Below are 27682 nucleotides of genomic sequence, written 5' to 3'. Positions count from 1 at the left end.
CAAACACTCCAATTTCCCTGCAAAGCAAAACTCCTCAAAAGCAACTACCTGAAATTACAGTATTCTTGTGCTTATTATCATTTTAGGCAGGCACTACTTTATTGCCATGACAGCAGTCACAGGAACTGACCAGTGTGACTAGGACAGGACGTAATCAATGGACAACAAATTAATTAGTCACACTTTTCTCACGCTTGGCTCTGTGTGGTGTTTATACATCACCTACCTACATGCAAGTCTCCCACACAGAAATAAATAGAATGGATTAAACTGAAAACCACCTGTCTCAGTGTTGCTTTAAATGGTCAGAAGGTTGCTTATGTTTAGATTGTAATAATAAAAGTTGCTTTCTTTAAGCTTGAGCGCATTATTTGTGTATGTGGTTTTCTGCTGGGTAATGTTTGTGTGTCCTGACTGCAGTCATGAGAACCTTTCATCCTTGGAGATGTCCCTGTGATGACCCGCTTGTCCTGTTGACTCAAATAGTCTCTATTATCAGCCATTTTAGGTGTTTACTTAAATGGGTGGGTTTCGATAAGTGGAATAATTCAAAGCAAGCATCAACCTCCAGTTCCTCACATGTCACCATAGATGCCTATCCTGACTTTATCTCTACCATGTCCTTCTCTTCCTTGGAATTAATGGAAACCAATAGACAAATACCTGCAGCAGTGCGAGGCCCGGCACAGTGAGGGTGTCTGTCTTTGTGAGAAAGGATGAGCCATCTTATCTCTAACCTCTGTTTTTACACATATCTATACAACGTGCTGCTTTCCGGTTAGAATGAAACATGCAGGGAGATGAATTTGAGAGCAAGACAAATCCATAAATGGCAACTAAACTTCGGAATATCAGCAAACTGCAAATGTTTCATTCGTTTGAAGTATGTGAACAGAAACAGAAATTATATATTTACAGCAAAAGAGGCAATACATCTATAAACAGATCCAACAGAAAATATGTGAAAAGACATACATTTCACTTCATTTAATGATCGATCGACTGTTTAAAAATGTACCAAATCTACAAAAACTGAAGTCACACATTTTGGCCTTAACCAATGTTGCCAACACTTTTCTATATTATGAGACATGTTTCTTATTGCCTTTCCTCTCAGCTTTTATACCCCCAATCACATAAACTTGAATAAAGCTTTGCAATCAAAGCCAGCAGTATAATAATATACTTAGGCTTTTTCAACATAATGTAATTGAAAATGCTTTAGTTAAGTTTCCTCCCTAATTTTCATTACTTGTATCTCTTCTGAGCAATCCTTTTGTTGGAAATTGTTTTTCTATTTTCAAGGCCTCTTGGTCACAGTTGCGTTGCAGCTGCTCTATAAAAGTCGTAAAATACTTTTTCACTGCTCAGGCACAACAAAATGCCACATTTAGGGCAATTATGTGGGTAACAAGCAAAAAAGTATAACAGACTGTCTTTTTTGAGGGTTTGATTTGTTTGATCAGAATTTTTGTTATACATTTATTGCCTTGTGTGTTCCCTCCAATTTGAGAGATATCAGCTCAGCAGTCATGCAGTCGAGTTATAAATTCACTGTAATGCACTGCAGCAGTACATTACATCTTACACTGCATCTTAAATAAATATGAAAATTAGGACTGTTGTAAAGGAATATTTTAGTAATCAAATAATCTATCAATTATTCTTACGATTAATCAGATAAAAAAATGTATAAGATACAATATTGGTAAATCTGGCATAATGCTAGTGTTACTAATGGATATCAACATCAGTCCAATTTTCCATGTCTGAGCATCCCTAACAATAACTTTTCTTTAGTTTAGAAAATTAACTTGTACCAGCTCACTTTCTAAGTGACCTAAAGAAAAGTTGTGCAAAATTCTGAAATTATGTTCAAGTTAATAATTAAGAGTCATACTCACAAATTTGCTTATAAAAATGTCTATGCTCCAGCTTTTAGCTTATGTATTAATCTCCAGTCAGTTTACTAGATGAACTCTCACCTTTCCCAACCATTTATAGCTTTTGTATTTATGTTAGCGACTGGATTTGACACCTTCCTTCATCACACACAGAAACATATCTACCAACTATGTACCGCCACGATACGCTCCGTCACCTGTTTGTTGAGACCGGGATGATATGAAATTTATTGTGCGGTTCTTCCGCAAAGCTACATTTACACTATAAGCATCAAATACTCAGCCGCCCGCCGTCCTCAGTCTATCCGCTTACCTGTATAAATACTCCTGCAGCGCTCTTCGCTTTGAGCCAGCAGCTCCCGGAGAACAAAGCCTGCCGTACTCCAGGCATTGTCAGTCATTTTAAGGATCCTTATTGGTCCCCCAAAAATGATGAAAACCGGGCGTTATCATCAATCAATAAAATCTCCGCTGGCCAAACTTGAAAATTGGACGTTATGCTTCTAAAAATTCGCTTCGTCAACAACTCATAGGCTGAAGTGAGAGAGCTGAGCAACGTAAATGTAAATAATAAAACATAATTAAAGAAGCTTCGAGACATTTTAATGTTAACAATCGAGATACTCTAATCATTCGAGGAATATTTTCAGCCCTAGTGAAAATCATGATAATTTATTTCATAAAGTGAAAGTCATATATTAAAAAGATTTATTGCACACAGGGACATAATTAAAGTGTTAATTTCTTGTCATTTTTTATTATCATAACTTCCAGATAACAAACATGCAGAATTTGGTGACTCAAATATATTGACTATTTGAATATTATATAAGATCAATAAATAATTATATTTTGAACAGAAATGCCAGACTTTTTAAATATATGCTCATTTCTATGAACTCAACAGTTGGCTGGACCCCCTTTTGCATAAATTACTATATCAGTGAGATGTGGCATGTAAGTGACCAACCTGTTCCAAACCAAGCCCAGGTTGCTTCAGTGGCCTTTAGGTCATGTGCAGTGTTGGGTCTGGTGAGTCGAATTTTTTGCCTGACAGTACTTCATAGACCCTCTAAGAGGGAGTTCAGTGAGCCACTAAACCTGGGCGAGTTTATTGGCTTATCAAGCACAGTAACACTGTGGTACCTGAAACAACTTTTGGTACTTTAGGCAGTGTAAGCTGGTACCATGTTCTGCTGGAAAATAAAATTAGTATCCCATAAAATATGTTAAAAGAAGAAGGAAGCATAAAGTGCCCTAATTTTGTTTCTGGTACATAAACATACTTTTCTCTTTATAAACTCCTAAATTTTTAGATATGCGTTTATGTTATTGTTCACATTAATTTCAATTTGTTTTATTGTGAAAAAATTAGTTGGGAGAGGGTCTTTCAGACATAATTCATAAAAACCAGCTGCAGTCCTGCTAATTTCAAACAGCTTTTTAATTCCTTCGCTGTAGCTCTCTTGTTCAGTGCTCTGTAGAGACCTCTTTGTCTGTAAGTCAAGTTATTCCACGAAAAAACAAGAAAGTCACGGATGTTCTCAGAGTGAATATAAATAGTCCTAAATTACCTGTAATAATCAGCTATTGCTGGATAATTGAGGATAACCGAGTGATTTAATGGAGGTCAGCACTGAATAGGATCACGATGTGTGCAGACTTATGATCTAGCAGTTGTGAGTATGACATTTAAAAGGAAATGTTTGAACTATTCACATCATTATGTTCCCAGGAGCTGTACTTTGCTTTTACAAATGAAATGTGAAAAGCTGAAAAGTCACTAAAGTTTATAGGTGGCTCTATGTTCAAAATTAAAAGAACTTAGAGGTCCAGAGTCATATTTTTGATGGCTTTTTTTTTTCTGAAGTTCAAGACAGAGACAGTCAAGTTTTCTGTTTGGTGGTTGCGAAGATTCTTATTATATAAATGAAATTATTTAAAATTCTATCTTTGCATCTATGTTTCAATACTAGAATATCTGTAGTTCTGTTTGAGTCTCAGAAGTCAGGAAAGATGAAGAAGTAAAAATGTTTATATTGTACAGATATATATTACATTATTTATTGTAAATTGGACATTGTTTTATGTAGTGATATGTTATGATTTGACCATTTTCAGTTCATGTTCAGTTAAACCAATAGAATACAAAAGTATTAGTCCTGAGAACACAATTTTTTTTTTTCTGCTCCACCAAGTTTCCTAATTGTACATTTTTCCTCTGTTATTAGTTCACCACTCATGTCTTATTGTGAGTTGAGAGTGTGGAACCACTCAAGTAAATAATTAACATGTGCCACATGTCATCTTGATTTCTTTTTTTTGCTTTGGATTCCAAAAGGCTGCTTCCTTTGTTGCTGTTCTGAAGTACGTAAGGGAGAGCTTATCTTCAACTTCACATTAACACAATTTTATGAATCCAGTGGGAAAGAATGAGTCAAATATCAGTCAGCCAACACAAATTGAAAGTAATACTGACTTTTGGGTAATGTGCAGTCAACACAAAACCAACATCAGGGCAAGAACAATTTTATTTTTATGAAATCTATAAAATTGTGGCTTGTAATCTGCATGCAGCAATACATATTTGAAATAAAAAAATATACCAAAGGCAAAGCAATAAGTTCTTTTCTAGTGAGACTTTGGATTCAACCGAATTAGTTTGAGAAAAATGTTTTACATGTATTTTTACTACTGGTGACCAGTACTCAATTCATAAAAAGCAGAAATATATAGAATACAGTAACCGAGTAAAAATATTACTCAACAAGCAACTCAAGAAAATTTCCTAAGCATTGAAATCTCCTCCATCTTTGCACACAGTGCTCTTTTTTTTAATTGTATTTCTGATCCAAGTTAACCAAACCAATTGTGCCAAATACACCAAATTGGTTTTTTTTGTGTGTGTTTTGTGGTAATTTTTTTTCCCACAGAAAATCAACAATATAATTGTTGTGTGTATTAATGTAGCAGGAAGGTGAAGGGTTAAATTAGCTGTGTGATTTTAACTGTGACATTGGATTAAATAACCTGCCATTAAAATCATTACTTTGATTATTTTTAATTTGTTTTAATGTTAGGATGACCAGATTAATGCTGATATCTCAAAGTGATAATGATGTGAAAATTTCTTTTTTTCATTTACTCACATGAACTTTTAGCCTGAATCAGTTTCTTCCATCACTGCCCTGACCAAAGGTGTCACTGTATGACTTCACTGTCTTGCATGAATTTATGGAACCGTGTCAATTATGCAAGGACAAATTTTTAAAGTACTTTTTTTTCTATATCATTGTCACGGTTTTAGAAGAACTAATGGGCATTTGCAAGTTTACATTGGAACTTATAGATAAACTGTACAGGATATAATATGAATATGTTATTGTTTAAAAACATGGGTTGTTCAAAAACTAAAACATGGATTCATGTTTTTGGTTATTCAGGATTGCGTGTCATTTTTATATTCAGATTTTATTTTGATGTAAAAGATAGATGGCATGTCATAATCCACAGTAATCCCTTTTTGGTTGCATAAAAACGACTGAGGTTGTGTATTTGTGGGGATTTTTGTTTGTATTTTTATTTAGTGACTAATTCTGCTGCACACAGCACGGAGCCTTTTTATAATGGTATGTTTTTAATAATAATGTATTTAATCAACATTCCTTGCAATGGAGAACAGTTATACAACTTAACTTTCTCCTAAAACGCCCAATTAAGATGTTTAATTTTCAACCCTGTGGTTAATAGCAATGTTCTGATTATGTCAAAACCAGTAACATCCCTGGTTCAGTTACGATTATCCCTGTCCCTTGGTCAATCTTTTTTTTTTTTTTTTTTTTTTTTTTGTAGTTATGCTAACATATAGGTGAATAAAAGGCATTATTTTCACTTTAAATTATTAAATATCAATTGTGGTCTCAATTCTAAGGCATATGTTGCTTCATTCAATATAAATGTTGAAACCTCAGCCATCACTGCCAGCATTTTCCATTCCTTCAGGAACAACTGGCTTAAATCACTCACTCTCCAATCCCTGATCAGTTCATTTAAAAGAGGCATATTTTGAACGGTCACTGCACTGCTGTATATAGAAAGTGCTATATTTCTATTATGTTCTGCTGTCATCTGCAGTGAGGTGTTGAGAGAGGACTGTTGATATGTTTTCCTTCCTTTCCATTTTAGTTTAACGGTACAATGGCAAACAGTAAAACAGATGAATAAATAATCATTCAGTGAATCTTACATTTTGAAAGAAATTTGGTCAGAATCCCAATTATGACACTGAATGTGTTCCAAGAAATATATCTAATCAAATCTATGCTTTGTTTGCACTAATAACAGTCAAATTGCAAAAGAAGCCTTCATAAAAGCTTAATGTTAAGGGTGAACAACAACATTGCAGATGTCAAAACTTGCCTACTTAGAAGGCTGACCTTTAATTTGCATCAAACTAATCATTGTAGTGATTTTAAACACCAAATCACCGTGCCACAATGAATCTCCTTCTAAAGGGTGAGCGAAACAGGAAGGAGGTAGGGTATGCCATATCAAATTTACATAAAAGAAAGTGAATTTAATTAGAGCCCTCCTCCAGGTCAACCATAAGACACCTTTCAAATATACTATATCATCCCAGACATCCCACTACAAAATGGACTGACACAGGCATGTCACTGTAATCACTCACTGAAAGTGCATGACATTAAAATGCTACATGGCAGCGTAATAGCTTCAATGTTATTTTCATCTTTAAACCAGAAGCCCCCGCTTCAATCAAAACAATTGACTTCTGCCTGACCTCCCTTCTCTAACTACAAACCACAGGTGCCTGAGGCACCACTGAGTCCACACACACTGTACCCTTAGAATAAGAGTCCAGCAGACTGGAGCGTACCTAATTGACTTTGTAATAGTGCCATAGTTCACTGCCACCAAACGGACTGAATTTTCAAGCATAGTTTGGTAATGCTGATACTCTGAAAAAATGCAAAAGAGCCTTCCAGGGCATCTCTACATCTATCATTGAGATTGTAATACTACAAGAAGTAACAAACAGTTGAGCATCTGATTTTTTGTTGAATTGATTGTTTAGAACAAATGATATCATCCTGTTTTAATCAGACTTCTCTCAGTAATGTCTGTTCTTGTGTAACTGCATTTGGTTGTTTGATTTGAAGAAATTAAAATAAAACTATTTGTCCCAAAATAATATACAGAATGTCATTAGCCATTTTCCCTTAGAACTGACATCACCAGGCTTAACCCAAGGAGCTCAAATAGACAGTCTTTGTACTCAGCTTAGGGAAAGATGATCATCAACTCTGAGGCAATATCTACTGCCTATTTTCAAATGGGTCTGACCAGCCGTTCCTGACGGCCTTGGTTATTACAAATGGCTACATCAAAACTAAAGAAGAGGTTAGACAGGTGACAGGAAGCAGGGAAATGAGATTCACAGTCTTGGCTGTGATGACTGATTTCAAGATTTCAAGTGGTTCTCTGAGATGCTGATAAAGAAATGGAGCAGCTTTTCTTACTGCTATGATCTGATAGTTCAATGGAATAGACAAACAAATTCTTATTGTGCAAACATACATGACACCCTTTTTAACCTGATACCTCTAAAGAAACAAGAACACCCAACTGTATCACAAATCACCAGATTAATAAATGGACTTCGCCGGCAAAGCCTTGATAAAAGAAGCAACCAAGAGGCCCATGATAACCTTAACTGGAAAAACTGCAGAGGTCCACAACTTAGGTACTAGTGCACACCACACCACACATCTGAGCTGTGTAGAATGGTGGCAGGACAAAACATAGAGTTTATTGAAGTTCAAAAGTAATGCAGTTAGCTGCAAATGATTTTCTTTATGCCAGACCAAAAGTCATTCAGGGAACATATTAAACTTCTCCAATGAGGTGCTCCGGTCAAATGAGACTAAATTTGAACCTCTTTGGTCAACATGCAACATTAGGTTTCTGATGTTGCACCTATAGTTTCTAATGCTATAGGTAGCATTAGAAACCTAATGCTACATATAACTATAAGCACATTAATTCCCTTTGCGATGCATGATGGTGATATTGTCATGTTGTGGGGATGTTGTTTTTCAGAAATAGGAAGGTTGGTCAAAGTTATTGGGAAGATGTACCAAGCAATACAAAAGTGTGAATGTAAGGACTGTTTAAACGTTGCAAAAACTACATGAAACAGGGGCAGATTTTCCAATCACACCACATTTGCAATGAACTGCTTCTGAATTAAAGAGTATTTAAATGGTAGCCTATCTAGGTCAGAGTCCAGAGCTAAATATAAGTAAAAATCTATGATAAGAATATTTTTGTTGACTAACTGAAAGTTTGTGTTTGTGTGTTCAAGAACACACAAACTTTTGCAAGGTACTCTAAATTAAATTGATTTACAAGCCAAGGTTTTATTATTTTCTGTGCGTAAGCAAAATCTCTGATTTAATTTCATTTCAGGGGTATTTAACGGCTTATTAAATATTTAATGACATTTTGAATTTCAAAGAACCTCACTTGGTAGTGTAATGATTTTCTTTAAGAGGGAAAGAGCAGTCGTTAATACATTTATAAATTTTAATGCTGTTAAGTCTGTATGTTTTGACTTAAGTATATAGAAGGACAAATTAAGGTTTAAAGACTTAAATGTCACTTCCATAAGGGCATAACATAAAGGATTATATGTTTTAACTTTTACTTATTGTTGAGTTTGACCCCGTTTGCATAAACATAAAGGAAATAAATAGGTATAAAAATCATCACTTCTTACAAACAATGTGAACAATTACTTTATTCCTCACAGCGTTTTCTTTATCCGTCAAATTCACCCTGATTTTCTGAACAGTCTCAACCTCCTCCAGAGACTGGTTTTTCCACACTTTTGTCCTGCCCTCTGCAAAAAGCAGGCTGCTGCTTACCTTCAAAAGGTGTTAATTAAAAAGAAAAATAAAGTTGAGGCACCATATGGAGGACGCAGTGGAGGAGGCAGCCCCACACTGTTTTGGAATTTCACTTTAATGCGCCTCTCTGTGTTTCTGTGGAGAGGAGGTCATCTGGAAGTGTCAGCCTGACAATGATTAGGTAATCGTTCTTCACAGGCTGCCAAGACTTCATAAATTTTTTTCTGTTGGATCACAAAAGACTCATTCACAAATTTGCCATAGTTTGGATAGTTGGATAGTTTTTCTTTTTTAGCACAAACAAACAATTAGATGTTTTATCGACCACTGGCTTGCATAAAGTGATTCAATGTATGTGATAGATTTTTGTACTTCACAGAGAGAAAATTAAACAATAGCACTCATGAGAAATAATTCAAAGCAGCTTTTGAGGATTCTTGCACTGTTGCTGAACATCATATTCTATCAATACAGGGACTTATTGCTCAGGAACATTGAGGCTTTCAAAGAGAAGAATCTAACCCTTAAACCTTGAGGCCTTGTTGCAAGAGCTGCAGAGTCACAATTATAGACATTTAAATAAATACAGAGAGAGAGTTTGTTTTTCCTGCTCATTATACTGGACGGTAGGAATCAAGCTCAAGTTTCTTTTGTGCAAAATGAATCCAGCACAGAAGGAAAAGTAAAATAAATCTCTGCATTACAGTAAAAGACAAATTCAATTTCAGAGTTGATGTGGGAAACACAAGTGTTTCAAAGTGACTAAATAAAATGCCCGCTCACTTCTTTTAAAACCTCCGTAGTCTCCAGTTGTCTACTTTCTGCCCTTGAGACACAGGGCCTTAGATTGCTTCTGTCCTAAAGAGAGCTTTGACCGGAGGATGAATGTCCACTGTCTAGTTTCCATTATCACCTACACACCAATTAAAAAGCTCATGAAACATTACAGTAGAAGCAGCTGCTTTCATTTTACTGCTGACTGATTGATGTGTCTGTTTTCCCATCAGCTTATGAGAGGATTTCATGTTGAGGGTGGTTTGTTTGATTTATACAAAATGACTCTAGTGGACACAGTTGAGTAAGAACTTAAGAGAAATATAATTTCTAAATTCATTTTGGAAATGAAAGCCCTGTCTGCTGGGCACACAAAGCAAAATAAGTAAAGAAAACTGTTTTGGTAATTTGTCATTTCTGTTTTGCTCATCAAGAATGAACATGAGTCCGGGCAAAAACGACACAAAGAAATTGAACACATTTGCATTATATTCATAAACCTTAAAATACGGAGCAGCAGAGGACTAACTGTCAAGTGTGGGAGTTGTTTACAAGATTTTGTTGTTTATGCTGCCTGGTTCATCTATTGAGAGCCGTCCAGCCCTGGGGATGAGCTATTTTGGAGGAATGTTCCATTCATCAGAGATCTCATTCACTCTGTAGGATTAGCTAAACTTAATAAAGCATATTTAGTCAAATGATTTTTTTTTTAATCATTCTTGTCTAGCATATTTCTGGACTGCAGAAAGCATGTTGTTTCTAATGGTATTTTTAAAACTACTGTTATTTTAAGATTACTGCATCCAGTAATCAAAAATTTGGGATTTTTCAATTTGATCTTTGATTGCACTCACCTTTTTCAATAAAAAATGTAAAGTTCAGATTTCAGTTTATTTTATCCATACGGTGATACAGACTAATGTTTTCATTATACGATTTTATAAAATAAAACCATGTGTGACATTGATTAAAGTGCAATATTACTGACTATATTCATCATTAGATCATCCACAGCTGATCTATTCATTTGCGTTTATGTGTATGTTGGTTTCTCTGTCATTTGGTGTTAGCAGCAGAATATGAAACACGAGTACTGTAGAGTGTTTCTTTGCCCTAGAGCACAGACAACTGTGAACTTAGCAAATTGCCAAATGCTCAGCTGCGAAACGAGGCATTCTTAATTAAAAGGGTAATTTTAACTGCATTACTGATAGAAAACATTACTCTGTAAATGTTCTTTGTTTATTTTGTTGTGATGTGTGTTTGTGTTTTCCGATGAGAAGTATATGGTAATAATCCAGCAAAATAATCAGAATAATGATGATTATGTGAAAAAGGATTTTGCTGTTATTATCAATTTACATGTGCTTTAGTGCTTGTTGTACATGATGCAGATTTTAGTTCTTTTTTCCGTTTGTCTGGTATTGGTCTTGTCTCGGTCTCAGGTTAGGTGGTCTTGACTACAACACTGACATATAGTATGAAAAATTATTTAGGAACAATGCTATGATGGTTTCAGAAAATTATTTTAGCACCAATCAAAGAGAAACAGCAACTCATCATCATGAGGTTTCATGGTTGGTATTTCAATACTATTCTGACATCATTGCACCCTTTTATGTGTAACTGAAAGCATCTTGTCAACTTAATTCGTATGATAAGGCATGTGAATTAAACGACATTTTCTTGTCATCATTCTGAACATGTCCTCAATATTTTTTTTTTTTTTAATTGGTAACAGTCTACAATCAGTCTTAGTGTTTTTCAGTTACAAAATAAACCATTGCCCATATAAATTCTAATTCTGTTTGAGTGGCACCATTACAGAAATGTGTGTTATTGCTCACCAGAACAACCCCTGAAGCTGGATTGTGGGATTCTGTGTTCAGTGTAAACCAAAGAAAAATATTTTCGTACAGCCTGTGATTATATATATATATAAATATATATATATATACAAAACCTCTTGTTTTTCTTTGGGAAAACAACATTCAGCATGTTTCTTTTGTCTCACAAAATGTCAACAAACCTCAACGTTGTGCACAAACAAATGTCTTATTAGTTGTCTCTTTCAAAGTCTGACCTTTGATTCATTATAATGAATCATTTGTTTAGTGTTTATACTATTCATGCACCGACGTCCTTTTAATTTTTAATTACCAGACGAAGCTGTTTTGCATATTTTAAATTTTTCCTGCTGAGAAAGTGTTATTTAGAAAGCCTAGAAAACAGGGTGGTGTGCTGGGAAACACGGCCTCTCTGTGTTTAACTATTTGGGTGAGGATAATTATGTTTGTGCTTCTTGTGTTGGTTTTCATATTTGATTGAAGGCTTCAAGATGACAACCTCTGGAACAATCCTATTACTGTAAAAACCAACCTGTGAATCTCATACCTACAGAGAATGTTTCTTTGTATGAAGTAAATTCATGAACATTTTTGTTTTTATTCAGTGTTTTTTTTTATTCTGTTTTTTTTTATATTATTCTTCAATATTGAATTCCAGTGATATTCCAATACGCATACTGCACATACTGTACATTTATCTATGTCATTTGTTGAAACTTTCCTCTTTCAAACTCTGAATTATTTTTCACTGAATAACTTTCTACGATGTGTGCATCTACCTTAGTTTATTTAATTGAGATAATTTTCCTCTGGACCAGTGAAGTACAGAGGAATTTGCTGCTGGGTACACTGGCCTACCACAAGCCTGATCTGAGCTGGAAAGAAAGTTTCTTAATGCAGTCCAGCTTGTTCCACTTCTTCAGTCGTCTTTCCTTATGGGCATTAATTTTGATTTTCAGAGGTTTGTGTAGAACTGCAGAGCCACAGCCATTCCTCACTAGATTAAAGTCTGAGTATGGCTTGCATTTCATACCTTTTCTTAATTATAACTTCTGAACAAGCAATACTGAAGCTTAAAAAAACAAGTTACATGAGGCCTTGAGAAACTTTAGAAAGTGTTCAAACTTTTGGAAAGAGACATATTGACTGTACTGTTGCCTGATAATTTCAATAAAAATGTTAGTACTTTAATCTTTATTTTCTGTTTGTTTTACTGCTGGCTGCTTTTATCAAACTCTAAATTGATTTGATTACTACATAAATTACTTAACTTTACAGTAACCAAATTCGAGTCATGTTTTTTATTTGTTTGTTTTTCTAGATACAACTTAGCATTCATTACCATTCAGGCTACCAGTATGAAACAGATGGAGATGAAACATTTTTGTTTCTTCTCTATATTTCAAGTCTTTTGAGGAAATTTATGGAGACTTTTTTTTTGGTGGAGTGCACTTGTTCATTTTCTATGGATTCTTTTGCAAAGAACCTTTGAAGAAAAAAAACAAAACAATGACTAGCATGGCTTTGATTCATCGAAAGAACATCTGTCTACTATGAAATATTCATGAATCAAAGATTTGTAGATATGTTTTTTAATTTGGGGGTTCTACTGCTTTTGCTTTGTTTTTTGTAAAAACAAATCAAAAGCAGTAGAACATAGTAGTGCATAGTATGTGTATAATATGTAGTCTGATGGGATACATAAATGATTTCTAGATTATTATGTTGATGTGGTAACTGCTGATTTGGATACTCGTTGTAACACAGATTTATTTCATACTTTTCTCCAAATAGAATGACAACAATCAAAAGATAGCACTATTATGTATTTTATTTCAGTATTTTTGAGTTTTTCTGGACTATAACCAGGGTTGACCTCTTTAGTTTGTTTGGTGAAGGAGACAATGTCAAACCGGACTAAAATTTTATGTCAGTATGTAAGATATGTTTCAATATGCTAATCTCATGACCATGGTGTTGTATCTTTGGGTCTAATCTTTTTAAAGGCTTAAGAGAGGGAAGCAATGCTGCAGAACAGTCAGTGTATACGTATGCACAATACCCATTATTTGAGTCTAAATGTTACTTTAAGTTTTTTTCTATGGGTTTAAGCTATCTTCTTTCGCTGATAAATTACAAGTACACATTGGTCTTCAGGTTAATAACTTGTAAATAGAACTACACTCAGTTCAGACACATTTTATTCATCTCTGTTTCTCCATGTTAATAGCAAACTCAGATAGTAATCTCTCAACTATCAAGTAGCATATCAGACCACTATGTCTTTCTCTTCACCCATTTCATGTACTCAAGAGTGTTATTTGACAGTCAGAAAAAGTGGATTTGTTCATTTGTGCTGCACAACCACAATATTTGACTGAAGAGAAATGTTATTCTTCAGAGCAGCCACATCCTGCAGAAACAATTCAAGTGCCTTGAAAGGCACTATGTGTTTTTCACTGCTGTCTTGGGGAGCAGATGACACGTTCTCTGACTCTGAGTTGGAGAGCTTTTTTTACCAAAGGGAAATCTTTTGAATACCATGAGCATAGGCTGCACCTGTTGGTGGAAAAAGCTAGCTGCCTTATGGCTGTATCCTGTGTGACTGATGCGGTTGTCAGTCATGAACAGAAAGAAATACCTTTTAAAATTCATGAAAACTCTATTGAGCTGCAGCTCGGAGCCGTGTGAAAGAAAGTGAATTAAACTGAGACTTGCATCGTCACTTTTGGTAGCCCATAGACTTTGGGCCATTCTGCATCATTTGTATATCTTGGCAGCTTGGCCATATAATTGATGCCATTCATTACATGATTGAGGGAGGTGTTTATGTGTGGTGAGTGAAGGTAGCCAGACCATTGCTGAAAGCAATGTAGACTGTAGTGATTGATGGAAAGCAAGGTCCGTAAATGCTAGTGTTTGTTTTGTTTTTTGTTTTTTTTCCTAAATGCAAGTGCCAGACATCATTGCCAGCTTCAGGCAACATCATTAATAAACTTCGTAAATGATTATAGTGGCGTTATTGATTCCAGTTTGCCCCTACTATCCCAGTTGCCCCTCTTGATCCATTGCATTGCCTCAGTAAACACAGTCATTGAAACTGTGGATCTGCTCTGTCTCTGCCATCGATCACCCCTGCTGATGTTGCAACATCACATTTTCCTTGTTTGTCTGGTAGCTTAATCCATTCACAAAGTGTGCAGAATGTGGAAAACTGGATCAATACCACAGAGAAAAGTGTGTGACTTAATTTTGTCACTACATGGGCTGATCAGGATAATGCCAAAAATCATGTGGCACAACTTAACTTGTAAGGTTATAAAAAAACAGTGAGAGATATCAGTTAAAACAATTTAGGGATCTTAATGTGCCACAAACCAGTGGTCCGGCAATCCACCTGCCCCACAAAATCCCACATAATTGTGTGTTTTGATCTAGGCAACATGGCTTTCTGCCCAGGGTGGCCCGCCTGGGGCCACACAAGTGCTAATAAGAAAAAGCCCCCTTCTTTTCTTTCCTAATCACATGTTGAATCCCAATTTATTTATGCTGTGCAAGTGCTGTAGGGAAAATAGACCAAGTGACATTATTGTTAATATCTGATCCAAGTTTACTTTTATGAAAGTGGAATTTCATTGGTAATTTTTGTTGTGTTTTAAGAAACTGGATCACATTTGATCATCTCTAGTTTATAATCCAAAATGCTTACATGTATAGCTGAATTATCAAAGAACTATAAGACAAGTATCAAACAGAACAATAGCTTTTTCATTTTTGATATTTTAATAAGTTACACATCTATAAGTTCATGTTTTTCCATAAGCATGTTCTTTGCAGAAAGGGGGGACAAAAGCAAGAACTCGCCCTCTGTGTTATTAATGCAAAAATGCTACTGATCCAATATATGTACTCCCAAATAACTGGCTGAAACACAACTGACTCCAACTATTCTCCACAGAACTATCGGCATAAGAAAAAGAAAAAAAGTGCAAAACTTACCTTACTTTCAGATCTTAAAGCCCATGTCATGAGCCCTGAAAGAATATTACTCTGACCCAGCACCATTGCAGTTCTGATAACTAAGTTGCCTATGTATCAACTGGCACCAAACCAGACTGATAGAATATGCACAAAAGTGAGAAAAATAAGAAACACCTAAGTTACAGCAGCCAATTGAGCTTTTTATTTCAATAACCTAAGTTTAACTACAATGATTCAAATAAAATACTAGATACAAGGCATATGAGCATGAGGAAATCAGCTGTGTATGGTGTGGATGTTTAGGTTTATGTTTTGACTAGGAAACACGGGAAGTAACATTTCCAGAGAGCATCTGTTTTCTAGTAAGGTTTCATCACACAGGATGAACAAAATCCAAGGAAATCCCTACATACTGTGCATAACCATCAGTGAACTGCATTTAGAGGACAAATAGTTTCATTCTAATCTGGCTCAAAATAGAAGAAATGACAAACAAAATTTCAGCTTTGTGGCATCTTCCTACCCACTGGCATATTAAACAACTCTCATTTTGCATTCTGTTGCATTCATTTAATTTTTTTCAACCTTAAAATCTGATTCTGTATCATCCCTCCCACTCTTTTCCCCTCCACCTCTTTCTGTTTTTCAACAGACTGTTAAGCTGGTTGTCATTTCTAATGGAAATGACACACCCTGAGTCAAAGTGACATTGTGTCAAGAACCCATCCTGTGATTCCTCCCAGGCAAATCGCTCATTCTTTATTTCTTATTCAGAATTAAATTAAAAACCCTCTCCTAGGCCCTTATAACTTCATAAGTGTAATGTCTTCAATAACAGTTCAATAACAAACCCTGAGAACAACCCAGTACCTTCCTCATTTGCAATTTTGCAGAGAAGCCGGAAAACGTCCAGACTTCTATCGTGAATTTGAAATATGCCAGGAAAAAAATAGAGGGATTATTTTGATATAACTTAAAATGGCAACACAAAGAAAGTGTGTTTGTTTTCTTTCCTCTCCCTTGAAATTGTCCCCTTTTAATGCATTTGGACAGAAGAGATTTTCTGATAGTACCTTTGTGTTTGATGACTGATGGACAGTTTACTATTTTTATAAAGCTGTCAGAGGCTACACAAACAAGAAAAATGACAATGAACAGATTATTGTATTTTACTAATTTCCTTGAAGAATATTTTAAAATTTTAAATTTAAGTTTAAATTTAAATTTAAAGGCATAAGAACTTCTGCTCTTGACACCACTCTGTTAAAAATGTAAGTTCTGTATACTCTGCGACACCTCCAGGTGATGCAACCGTCTTCTGATGTCTATTTATTTCTCATTTTGTGCTGTTTATTTCTTCATCTTTTTTATGTATGTATATTTATATTGTGTGTTGTGTATGTGTATATAATCTGCACTTTAACTCGAGTCAAGCACGGTCTCAATCTCGTTGTAATCTGTTGATGACAATGACAAATAACTCTTATCTTATCTTATCTTATCTTATCTTCTGTTGTGTTTATGACTTTGAATGTTTGTACTTTTGTGATGTAAAGCACTTTGAACTGCCTTGTTGCTGGAATGTGCTATACAAATAAACTTAATAGATTGAAACTTGAAACCCAAAGCACATTCATTCATGGGTAAAGTGTCTCTTTCTAAGCCAATGTCTGAAAATCAAACACATTTGGTCTGGAAAAATTACAAATCTGCTGACATTCCCTCCAGTCATCTCTCAATGTTTAGCTCAGTCCAAATATTCCACTTATTTCATTAGGGCTAATGGGACAATTGGAAACTTATTTGTTAGTCCTTGTGTAGCGTATTACTGTATGGAAATTTTGCTCAAAACATACCATCACTGATTTCTTTTTTTTCCATCGCTAAACCAAATTCAATTTCCACTCTCAAGGTTATTCCAGCATACTGTGCATGGAGATTGGCTGTCCCTGACAGTCATTGGTTGGTTTATGCCAATGTTGCCTCATTAGCTACAAAAGTCATTATTTTTGCCCCCTCATGGCAGTGATCCCCATGCATCAATAAAACAGGAGTGGTTCTGCTATTTCTTTAGCATAAGCACTTCAGGGTCCTTGGCCAGAAGTAAATTTGTCTCCATATTCCAGTAGAGGACATAGATAGTGCAGTAATAGAGTATTTGGTCACACAAATTCCTCCTGTCTTTTTTGTTTGTGACACTTAAATATTTTAGATCACCACACAAAATTTTATTTCAGATCAAAATAGCCTGTGTAAATAAGAAAAAAACAGTTTTCAGTTGATGTAGTTTATTAAGGCAAGAAAGCTATCCTAAGTAACCTGTCTAGCTGAGGGAAGGAAATTGCATCCCTTGTTAAATCATGAATTAACATTTTTAAAACGTCGAGCTCAGTTTCTGCTAGAGCTGTGAATTTAGGAAATCACTAGAATGGAAACTGTCTGACAACATAATGTAAGATAAACGATCCCAAAATGACATCCACTAAACATATAATAATTATTGTTTTATGAAATTAAAGACAATTATAAAGATGTAAATATATTCTTTCTCAGGGTTACAGACTGGTTTTGTCTTCTTCTCATGATCTGTTGTTTTCTTTATATGCAGTGTGGTTGGTTCCATTCTTTGACTGAGGTTGGTGATGTTCCTATCAAATGTAGACTGCACAGAGAAACATCTAGCAAACCCTGGAGGTTGGAGGAAGATGATAATATCTTAAAACACAAACTGTCAAGCAGATATTTGAGGGAACTAGTAGGTATGTATCACTCTACTTTATTTTAAAAATATCTCTGAAAAAGTTTAATGTTCATGTCAATCAATAGAAAATTAAATTTCCATCCACCACAAATGAAGTCAGTTAAGGATATTTTTGTCTAGTACTTATAAACATTTAATATATCCAATTCCACACACAAACTCGTTCTTATATGTTCGTTTGAGAAGGTGTTTTTTAAAAGATTCTTTTACATTATCTATTGTGTGTCTGCAAACTCTTTCCAAGTCACCATGAGCCACACTACAGTAGTTTAAAATGAAAGCAGTCTCTGATGTTTTTATTTGATTCAATCTGTATAATACTGAATAATACAACATGTAAATCTGCTCTAATGACGATTATAAATTAAGCCATTTAGAAACTCTATGTCAGAAGCTGAGAAAATCTCATCCCTTGGACAAAAGTGACATCAGTATGTAATAATGAAAATAAGTTGTATGGATTAGTGGGAGAATTGTAATCCAGATTAGTTGCATGAGCACTCCCATATATAATATTCTCTCATGACTTCTAATAAAAAGCCTCCATTGAATAGAGTTAAACAAAAACCAATCTACATATCATTTAATATCTGATTCATGCACCATTGCCCATAATTTTAGTTGATCTTTTCTGAAAAGGTCCCCTGCAAATATTACCTGAAAAAAGTACACTGATATTTAAAACCTTATTTTGATCTGAGTTCATGCAGTTTTACATAAGAACATCAGGCTTCAATTGAATGCAACAGCCCACACACCGTCCCTCACAACCTAATCCATTGCCATGGATTTCTTTGTACTTTTGATTTGATCTTCACGCACATAATTTGCCCAATTATCTTCCCTGTTTGAATATGTATTATTTCACACTTGCATCAGAAACTACAAGCCCCATGTGGGAAATGTCATTATGTGAATTTACCACACTGCATTCACGGGTGCAGAACAATGTCATGTGAAAATCTGAGCTGGGGAAAAACACATTTCCATTGGGCATGTCTGAAGATCAGAGTTCAAGCAGCAGTGTTTGCTTTGAGAAATTGTCTTTACATTAAGAGTAATGATATGTGACCATCATGCCCGTAACAGAGAGGAAACAGCTGTCAAAAGAAAATTCTTCAGATGATGGATGATTATTCAACTATTAGCTTTGCCCAATTAGGCAATGACAAGTAACTGTTTAAACAAATACTAACAGGACATATCTGAGGCACTCAGGGGTCGTTTATATGGTGTCACATAATAAATAACACTATAAGTGGCCGACACACCGCACAGGGTGTGAACACAAGATTAGAAAGGCCATATGGATAGAAAGAGGATCATTGCTGAGTGTGCTGTGATCTCTTCCCTTGGTGACTGCAGTCATTTAGAGTACAGATGTTCAAAAACCTCCCAGGCTGCTCTGGGTGGAGCAATGTTTTTCTCTCAGTGAATCGCTGAGCTTTCAATCTTTTTTTTCATTGAATCTCCTTGTAGGCTGTTTGGCTTTTAGTGAAGGAAGTCTCTGATATTTTATGTTTCTCTGGGACATCAAATTTGAGAACAAATAAAAAAAATATATGTCTGCATGTCCAAAGCCTTGCCTGCAGAAGCATACTCTGGGTTTGCTCAAGTGTTGTCACATCATTCCCATGAGTGTCATATTCATCAGTGCAATATAATGAATACATGCCCTGTCTAACCCTCACACAAAAGCTTGCTCATGTAAACACCAACGGTTCAAGCATGTTTTAATTTGAATTTTAAAATGGTCCTTAACTCCGCCCTTGCATCAGTGAATGGCATGTCTGATGTTTTGGGAAATTCCTTTTTCTGTCCGTCCTCATTCGACAAGCAAAGGGGGATGGGAAGTGCATGCAAACATGTATCAGAAAAAGTATTCTGGTATTTTTATCAGCTCTATTATCCAAATAAATACACAATCCCAACACCTAATCAATGGAACAAAATCAACTTTTGATTAACTCATTAGGGTCTGATAAATACAACATAATAATGATTCCGCTCTTCCAGCTGCATTTTTTCTTTTTTTTTTCCTGTTACCAGGAATAACATCAACTCTCTCTATTGTCTGTTTTTTGAATCTTCAAATAACAAGCCTCGAGCAATTCATCATTGTTGATGCTCCCTGATTTCTGTTTCTTTATTTTGCATTTCCCGCATGCACTTTTCCATGCTGACTCCATTTCTAATGCTTGTAATCCTTTGCGTCACACAGGGGTGGCAGTTACTCCATTAGCAAGGATTCTCATGTTAATGTCAGGACGGTCGTTGGTTTGTGAGGGAATCTTGTTAGGGCTCTTATCGACATTGAGTTTCATTAACTTGATTAATGATGTCTATTGGGGCAAGCTCCATAGTAATGAACATCTTTGCAAAGATGGGCTGTCTGCAGTCAAAGATGTGCTTTTCCTGCCAAACTCTTGCCCGGCCACACAGTTGTTTCAGAAAGGTTACACGAAAAATAAATAAATAAATAAAAATCATAAATACTGAAGTAGTAAGAGTGCATGAAGTGGACCCCAGATAAACATTAAGAGCTTTCTGTTTCTGAATCTATGTTGTTTTCAAAAAGCTTTCTTTGAAATTAAACAAATAAACATCTTGTGTCCCTAGTTCTTGAGCATACATTATGCAAGGATTCTCCCACTAACTCTTTTGGTGACACAGGACTTTATCTTTCGATGTTAATGTTGTTTCTGAGGACATATAGATTATATATATATATATATATATATATATATATATATATATATATATATATATATATATATATATATATATCTATATATATATATATATATATATATATATATATATATATATATATATATATATATATATATATTTAAACCACCCTTTGAAAATGACCATGCTGCTGACTTTACCACTGCTTCTCTGCCTATTCTTTTAACGCCCCATCATCCTGCACTGCATCAATGTCATTGTCACATAATCAAACAAATACAAAACATATCAATTTAGACTTTGCTTTCACAGATTTATTAACTCAAAGATTCAAATTGAAATGGAAGTTGACAGCTCAAATATGAATGTTTAATTAAAATTTGTTGGATTAATCAAAGGTATTTTGTCAGTGATCCAGAACACAATGGAGTGAATCAAAAAATAAGAAATAAAAAAGAAATAAGGAGAATGCTGGAATCTGAAGTGAATGAGATCAGGAAGACGACAATAATCATCATCATCAATGCAAAGTTGTAATCCTATAATTATCTTGCTTAATACCTTTTAATTTACAAATGGACAGATACATGTCTTTTTCCATGTGATTTCTTTCTTAGTGCTTGTCTCTGAATTTTGCATCTTATCCAAGAGAGTGAAACAGGGGGTAGAAGACTCCGCATTCAGCAACAACACCTTAGAGATGAAATACTGGTCACTTTCAAGAAAAATGGAAGACTGAAGGTTACCAATTCACAGCTCTATATTCCTTTTTTGTCACCGGGAAAAGAGGCCAGCAAAGACCAAAACAACCTGGGATTCATATTTACCTTTCATCATCTGCTTCTTGCCCACAATGTGCACAGATATGTTATCTCTCCTTAGAGAGAAAAGTCTGCTGGTACAATGGCAAACAAGTGACTCCGGGCCATGTGGGGTCATTGGTATGGAAGATGATTCAAATAATTTGCCTCATCAGGTATTACCTTGGTGTATTGAACTCATACTGATCCCGTGTGATTTGGTAAGAGTGAAGCAAGTGCAGCAGTCTTGTTACTATTTACAGACTGTGTAGTATTTTGTATCAGACTGATTAGTTTGCTTACTTAATGCTATTGAAGCAGAGCGCAGACTAGAATTTACAGACCTCAAGCTGTAATCTAATCATAGGTAGAAAATTATCTATAGGTTCTTCTGAGCCTTTTAAATTGATTTGATTTGTTAAGTGCTGATTGAAGAAATTTACCCACTCAGAAAGAAAATCTGATGAATTCTATGGGCTTAGCTTTGCCCAAGTCTGAGGAAATTCCTATTCATATACATTAAAAAAAGCTTACAGAATCAGTATATTTTACATGGTCACTGAAGAAAGAGAAACTATCAATATTTAGGCTGACAGCTACTTAGGATAAAATACTACAGTGCCCAATACCACCTGTATTAGTGGGGGTTAGGAACCATAACAAATTGCAAACAGCTGAAATCTTCTAATACATGAGCCATCCTTTAATAATGTTCATAATTGCCTGTTTTAATGGTTAAAACACAGAATGTATGTTATGCGTTTGTATACACAGTGGAAACCATTTTGCCAGTACTTCAGAAGTTAACAGCCATGGTTTTCTTTACGCTGTTGGTGGTTCAGCTAATCAAGGAAAATGAAAAGCACTTCTGGATTGGCTGCTCTGCAAACGCCAGCTTAAGGTGTGTCATGAAGCATTGCACAATATTTCATTTTCAAAAGCTACATTTTCTTCTGAATGCTTAAGATGAGCTATACAAAAAAATCTGCAAAATGGCAATTTTTTAGTGAATAGGTAAATCCATGAATACTGAACTGTGAATAGGCAGGCATCCACTGAACACAACAAACAGTTATCAAGGTAGAAAAATTACAATAAGGTAGCTGAATAAGCATTTTTGTTTACGGTATTACATAATATTCCTGTCATAATACTAAATTTTTTTATTGTATTGTTCTGAGTGTCCACACTCTCTGCTATACCACTAGCAATGTAAGGAAATAAATTTATTTGCATTGTGTGTATTCATACATTAGAGGAACTTTCACATCTTCCAGACACAAACAAGAAAAAAAATGCTGTTCTTACATTCATGAAGAAGTATGCTAAGCTTAGACCTATCAATCTGCTTTGAGTTATTTGAGCCAGTGCTACAAAGATCTGATAGTGTATGTGGGTAATCCTGTATCACATTTAGCCCCTTGCAGTTCAGAGAAACAAGATTCGAGATCCAATATATCACCTACGTTTAACAGTCGTTGGTTTTTGGACCATTTTGCTGTTGTTTTCAACACCTTCGAAATAGGAGTGTAGTGTTATTTGTTAAAACACCAAAAGACATCGAACATGCTAATGACACTTTCCTTTGTATTCTAGAATTATGTTTATGCATATTATAAGCATCTATACTATATTTTAGTATCAACAAGACTTTGTACCATCTCACCTTGCTTTTTTGAATCTTTTCAAACCGACATGGCTATTTCACAAAATGAGCTTAATTTCTTTGTTTTCTCTTCAAATTTGCATACAATTGGCTGATTTGTTGAGAAAAAAAAGACATTTTCCAAATTTGAGATTCTTATTAAAATCTTGTTTATGTATATCTGTGATAATATTAAAAGGAATGATTTTAAAAACAAACAAACACTGAGCTTTGTCTATGATGTTTGTGCTCACATCTTTGATGGCTGGAAATCCCAACAAAACTTGCGGTGTTTTCACCATTTTACCTGCAGCCATGTTAATTTGTGATAGGCTGTCACCAATAAAAATCATGTGCTTAGAAAACATAACATTCTAAGTTTTCTTCATGCTTAGAAAAAACTATGTTTTTTAATTATATGATTTGAGGTGCTATTTCATCGTTTTCTTCTGAAAGTGAATGGAAAACTATCTGTTTAAAAATATCCATGGTCATGGCCTCTGAGTGTGGTGCATAAGACCTTGAATGACTGCCTCCTCCAATTACAGTTTGTGGGGTGGAATAATAAAGCTAATAAGAAGGATGAAACCATCTTGATATATTTTAGAGCAAAAGCTCTTTTACTGGGTAACGTTCCTCACAGGAGATATTTTTCATTGAGGTCATACCTTATTTTACGAGCATAGCTCACCTCATTTGTTTTAAGTGATGGTTGGATCTTATAGTGTAGATATGTTTATAAATTTCAGATGGATCAAGGAAGGTGATTTTGGTCTCCTTTCCACAACCTACTATGTTAGAGGAGCTCCAAAAGTATTTCAGTGGGTTGGCTGATAAAGTGCGAGTAACTTTAGGATGCTCCATCATCCATCTCTCTTGCATTGGGACAGGACAGAAAGAGACTTCCTGTTTTTTTGTTTTTTTTCCCAAAGGTGATAACATGAAACAGAACTGGATTGTTTTATTTGGAGACATTGCGTTCTTTCTTTAAAATACACAAGAGCACATTAGGCCAGCAATATTCATTTTGGGAACAGACATTAGCTAAGCAAATTTTATCAAGGTTATATTTAAAACAATTTGCAGGGAACATATATTTTCATTGCCCTATTTGGATAAAGTCCTTGGGATGCTTCATGCAGAAAGAATGTTTTTTTCTTAACCCTTACATGCATAGTGGTCACTACAGTGGACAGCTTCTTGTGGATTTTTATGTTATAAATGCACACAGACCATTGAAGTGAACGCTGATGCATCATAAAATACACTATCAACTACTGGCCATCAGCTGCAAATGCAAGAAATTATTTTTGTTAAATACAATATGACTGACAGACAAAAAAGCATGCCAACTGACCCTGTCCCTCGTTCTACTGTAGATGACTCTTGTAGGTAAAAAAAATATTGTGGCATCAAATAACCCCTAAAGAACAATACTGCTGATGTATTTTTCAAATAACAACTTTGAATTTGGAGAAAATTACAACTGATCACCTAAAAAAATATATATTTTGTAAATTTTTTTCCTACCTTTTTTGTGCCTTAAGAAAATAAAAAGAAAAAATTGGAAAAAAAAAATCCTGACAAAGGATCATAATTTATGCATGAAAGGGTTAATCCTCAGCAGACTTGTTCCCAAGCGATTAATAGAACAAAGTGACAGATTCAGCCGATAAACAACAACCTCCAAGTTTTGTTTTTTTTGTTTTTGTTTTTTTGTAGGCACAGTGCAAGACTGAGACATCACTGGGGTATCTAAGAGTGCATTTTTTAATTACAGTTGCACTTAGTCAACCAAAACAGTCAAACATCACGGGAACGCTTTCAGTAAAACAGAGTAAACACACCTAAAGCAACCTATAGAGTCCAAAAACACCTCTTGTTAACTTTGTGTAGGAGTTATGTGTTTTTAATATACAGATTATTGTCTATCTCTAACAGGAGGTGTTATATATGACATGGAATCACACTACTCGATAATTCTTCTTGTTGAGTACTTTGCTGATGATAGAAAAACTATTAAACCCTCATAGGTTTCTTACATTTATGCTTTTTTGTCACACTAAGAGGTGTCAGATTGACTATTATATTTTTTTCCAAACAAAGACCATCACAGTATGTATAAAACACAGTTTTTTTTTCTTTCTTTAAGGGGAAAAAAGCTATCTAAACCAACCTAGCTCGATGAGAAATATATAATTCCATACCCAGGTCTGATTTCTTACCTGCAGAATCAAAAAATCCCTTTTAATCACAACACATTTGACAACATGAAGAAGGCTAACATATTTCAAGAACCGAAACATCACACTCTGATCTAAAGAAAATGCAAAAAAAAAAAAAAAGAGAGAAAATAGTTGATTTCTAACAACCTTGAAAAGGTTACAAGCCATGTAACTTTAGGACTCATATTTCACAATTGGAGAGAACTTGGAACAGAGAGTGCACCAACAATTATTCTAGGATGAATACAGAACAGCATATAAGCACTGAAGGCCTCACTTTCCTCAGATAGGGTCAATGTCTTTGATTTGACAAGACATTGTCTTGGAAAATGTAGCATCCATATAACTTTCAAGGTCAAAATTAAGGCTAACCATAACAAACACTCAGATGATCCCCAACATGATTGGGAAATTGTTCTGTTGACTGATTAGACAAAATTTCTCCACAGAAATGTAAAAGGTACATTTCCAGTTAGAAGATAATTACTTTTTTCATATAGAGCCAGTTTGTTTTTGCTTTCCCCTATTGAGCAAAATCATAATTTAAAAATTGCCTTTTGTGTTTACTCAGATTATCTCTGTCTGATATTAAAATGTTTTAAATAATCTGAAATTAATAATCTGCTTTTGAATGACAACACAGCAAAAACAGAAGAAATCTGTGATGGATAAATAATTTTTGTACAGCCCTTTTTTATTATTAGGAAAAAACAACATGCAGGGCATTATTTAGAAAAAATAGATATGAGCCTAAAATACAAAAAATACAGCAGAACTTCATTAATGTTGTTTCTAGCTTCTGTTTCAGATGCTAAACATAAAGACTTAGACTTGACATTCCTTCTGAATTAATACGACAGCTAGAATGTGCTTACTTATACATTTTAACAACATAAAGCAACATCTCCTCAAAATGTTTGGCAGCTGTGAGTAAGAATGTTACATGGATTTTCGTTTTGTCACAATATGTCTTTTTTAGGATGTGAGTTTAGAAACTGAGCAGTTCTTACAAAAATGCACCTTTTTGTTCACTTTGTCTTGGTTTGTTATGGTGGGGCTCAGTGCTCTAAATGTAGGCTTCACACCAGTAGCCTAGAGAAGGGTCAGAGGGTACCAGTAGGTCAGCAAGCAGAAAGACAAAGGAAGCTGAGAGCCTGATTACTAGTTTGCACCTTTTTTCTTCTGCAGTTTCTTATTTTTCTACTAACAAAAAAGCTGCCTTCAAGCTAGCAAGCACACACATACATGGATGCACTAATAGGTGCAACCAAACACACATGTTCTGCCTTGCAAAATGGCAAAATCATTACTTATCTTTTTATTTATTCTTTCTTTATCCTTTTTAGGAGTAATATAGTTGATTTTTGGAGAGAATAATCAGAAATCTACTCCCAAGCACATCTATTTGTTTTTTGACAATGTGAATCTTTTCGTTTGTCTGATGCTGAATCATGTTAAAGATTCAGCATTATCCAATGGTTCTCCCAACAAGTTTTGACCCCATTATTTACTTTGTAATAACAGTAGACGTAATTTCTTCTTTTTCTTGAAGAAATTTATGAATTTGACTTATTAAACTGAATCAAGAGAATTAGTATTGTAAAATGCCATATGAGGACAGGTGTACTCACCGTCCTCCCGAGACTTCTGAATGAAAGCATCAACTCCGCTCTCTCCGTAGTTTCCCTCTGAGGCCACAGTGGAGACAAAGTTCCAGCGCATGGCCTTAACAATGTCCACCATGGCCTGGGCCTGATATGTGTCTGGAGGCACCACACGGGAGAAGAAGTCGTAGCGGGTGTTGTCACTCAGCTCCGGCGCTGTAGAGGCGTAGCTCACCTGGGGTATCTGTACACAGATATACCGATAACATTAAAAGCATAAAGTGGCCTTCAGTGCAGCTGTGGGGAAGGATAGCATACTGGCACAAGCTTATGGTGGTTTATACTGCGTATGATGAGGCAGTTACACAACACAAAACAAAATATTTTGCATAGGATGTAGTGACAAAAATTAGTTTAAAAGTGTGAAATAAAAACACAGACTCTACTATCTCAATAATATAAAAAACTATAGCAATGGTAATTCTGCAAAAAGTAGATAAGAAGACTGAACTGAAAAATTA

At 35.0% G+C, this 27682-nt stretch overlaps 1 protein-coding gene across 2 annotated transcripts in view; it reads right to left on the bottom strand.

Annotated features, from left to right (window-relative positions):
• Nucleotides 1-27682, bottom strand: part of LOC122833458 (metabotropic glutamate receptor 4-like) — a 167527-nt gene that overhangs the window by 44227 nt on the left and 95618 nt on the right. For both annotated transcript variants that reach the window (XM_044121019.1, XM_044121020.1), the window contains exon 3: nt 27189-27405. In XM_044121019.1, the coding sequence (XP_043976954.1) occupies nt 27189-27405 (217 nt within the window). The remainder of the gene's footprint in view (nt 1-27188; nt 27406-27682) is intronic.

The sequence above is a fragment of the Gambusia affinis genome, linkage group LG07, assembly GCF_019740435.1.
Source record: "Gambusia affinis linkage group LG07, SWU_Gaff_1.0, whole genome shotgun sequence".
Lineage (NCBI taxonomy): Eukaryota > Metazoa > Chordata > Actinopteri > Cyprinodontiformes > Poeciliidae > Gambusia > Gambusia affinis.
Note: the sequence above shows the minus strand (reverse complement) of the source record. Positions and strands in the feature narration are given on the sequence as shown.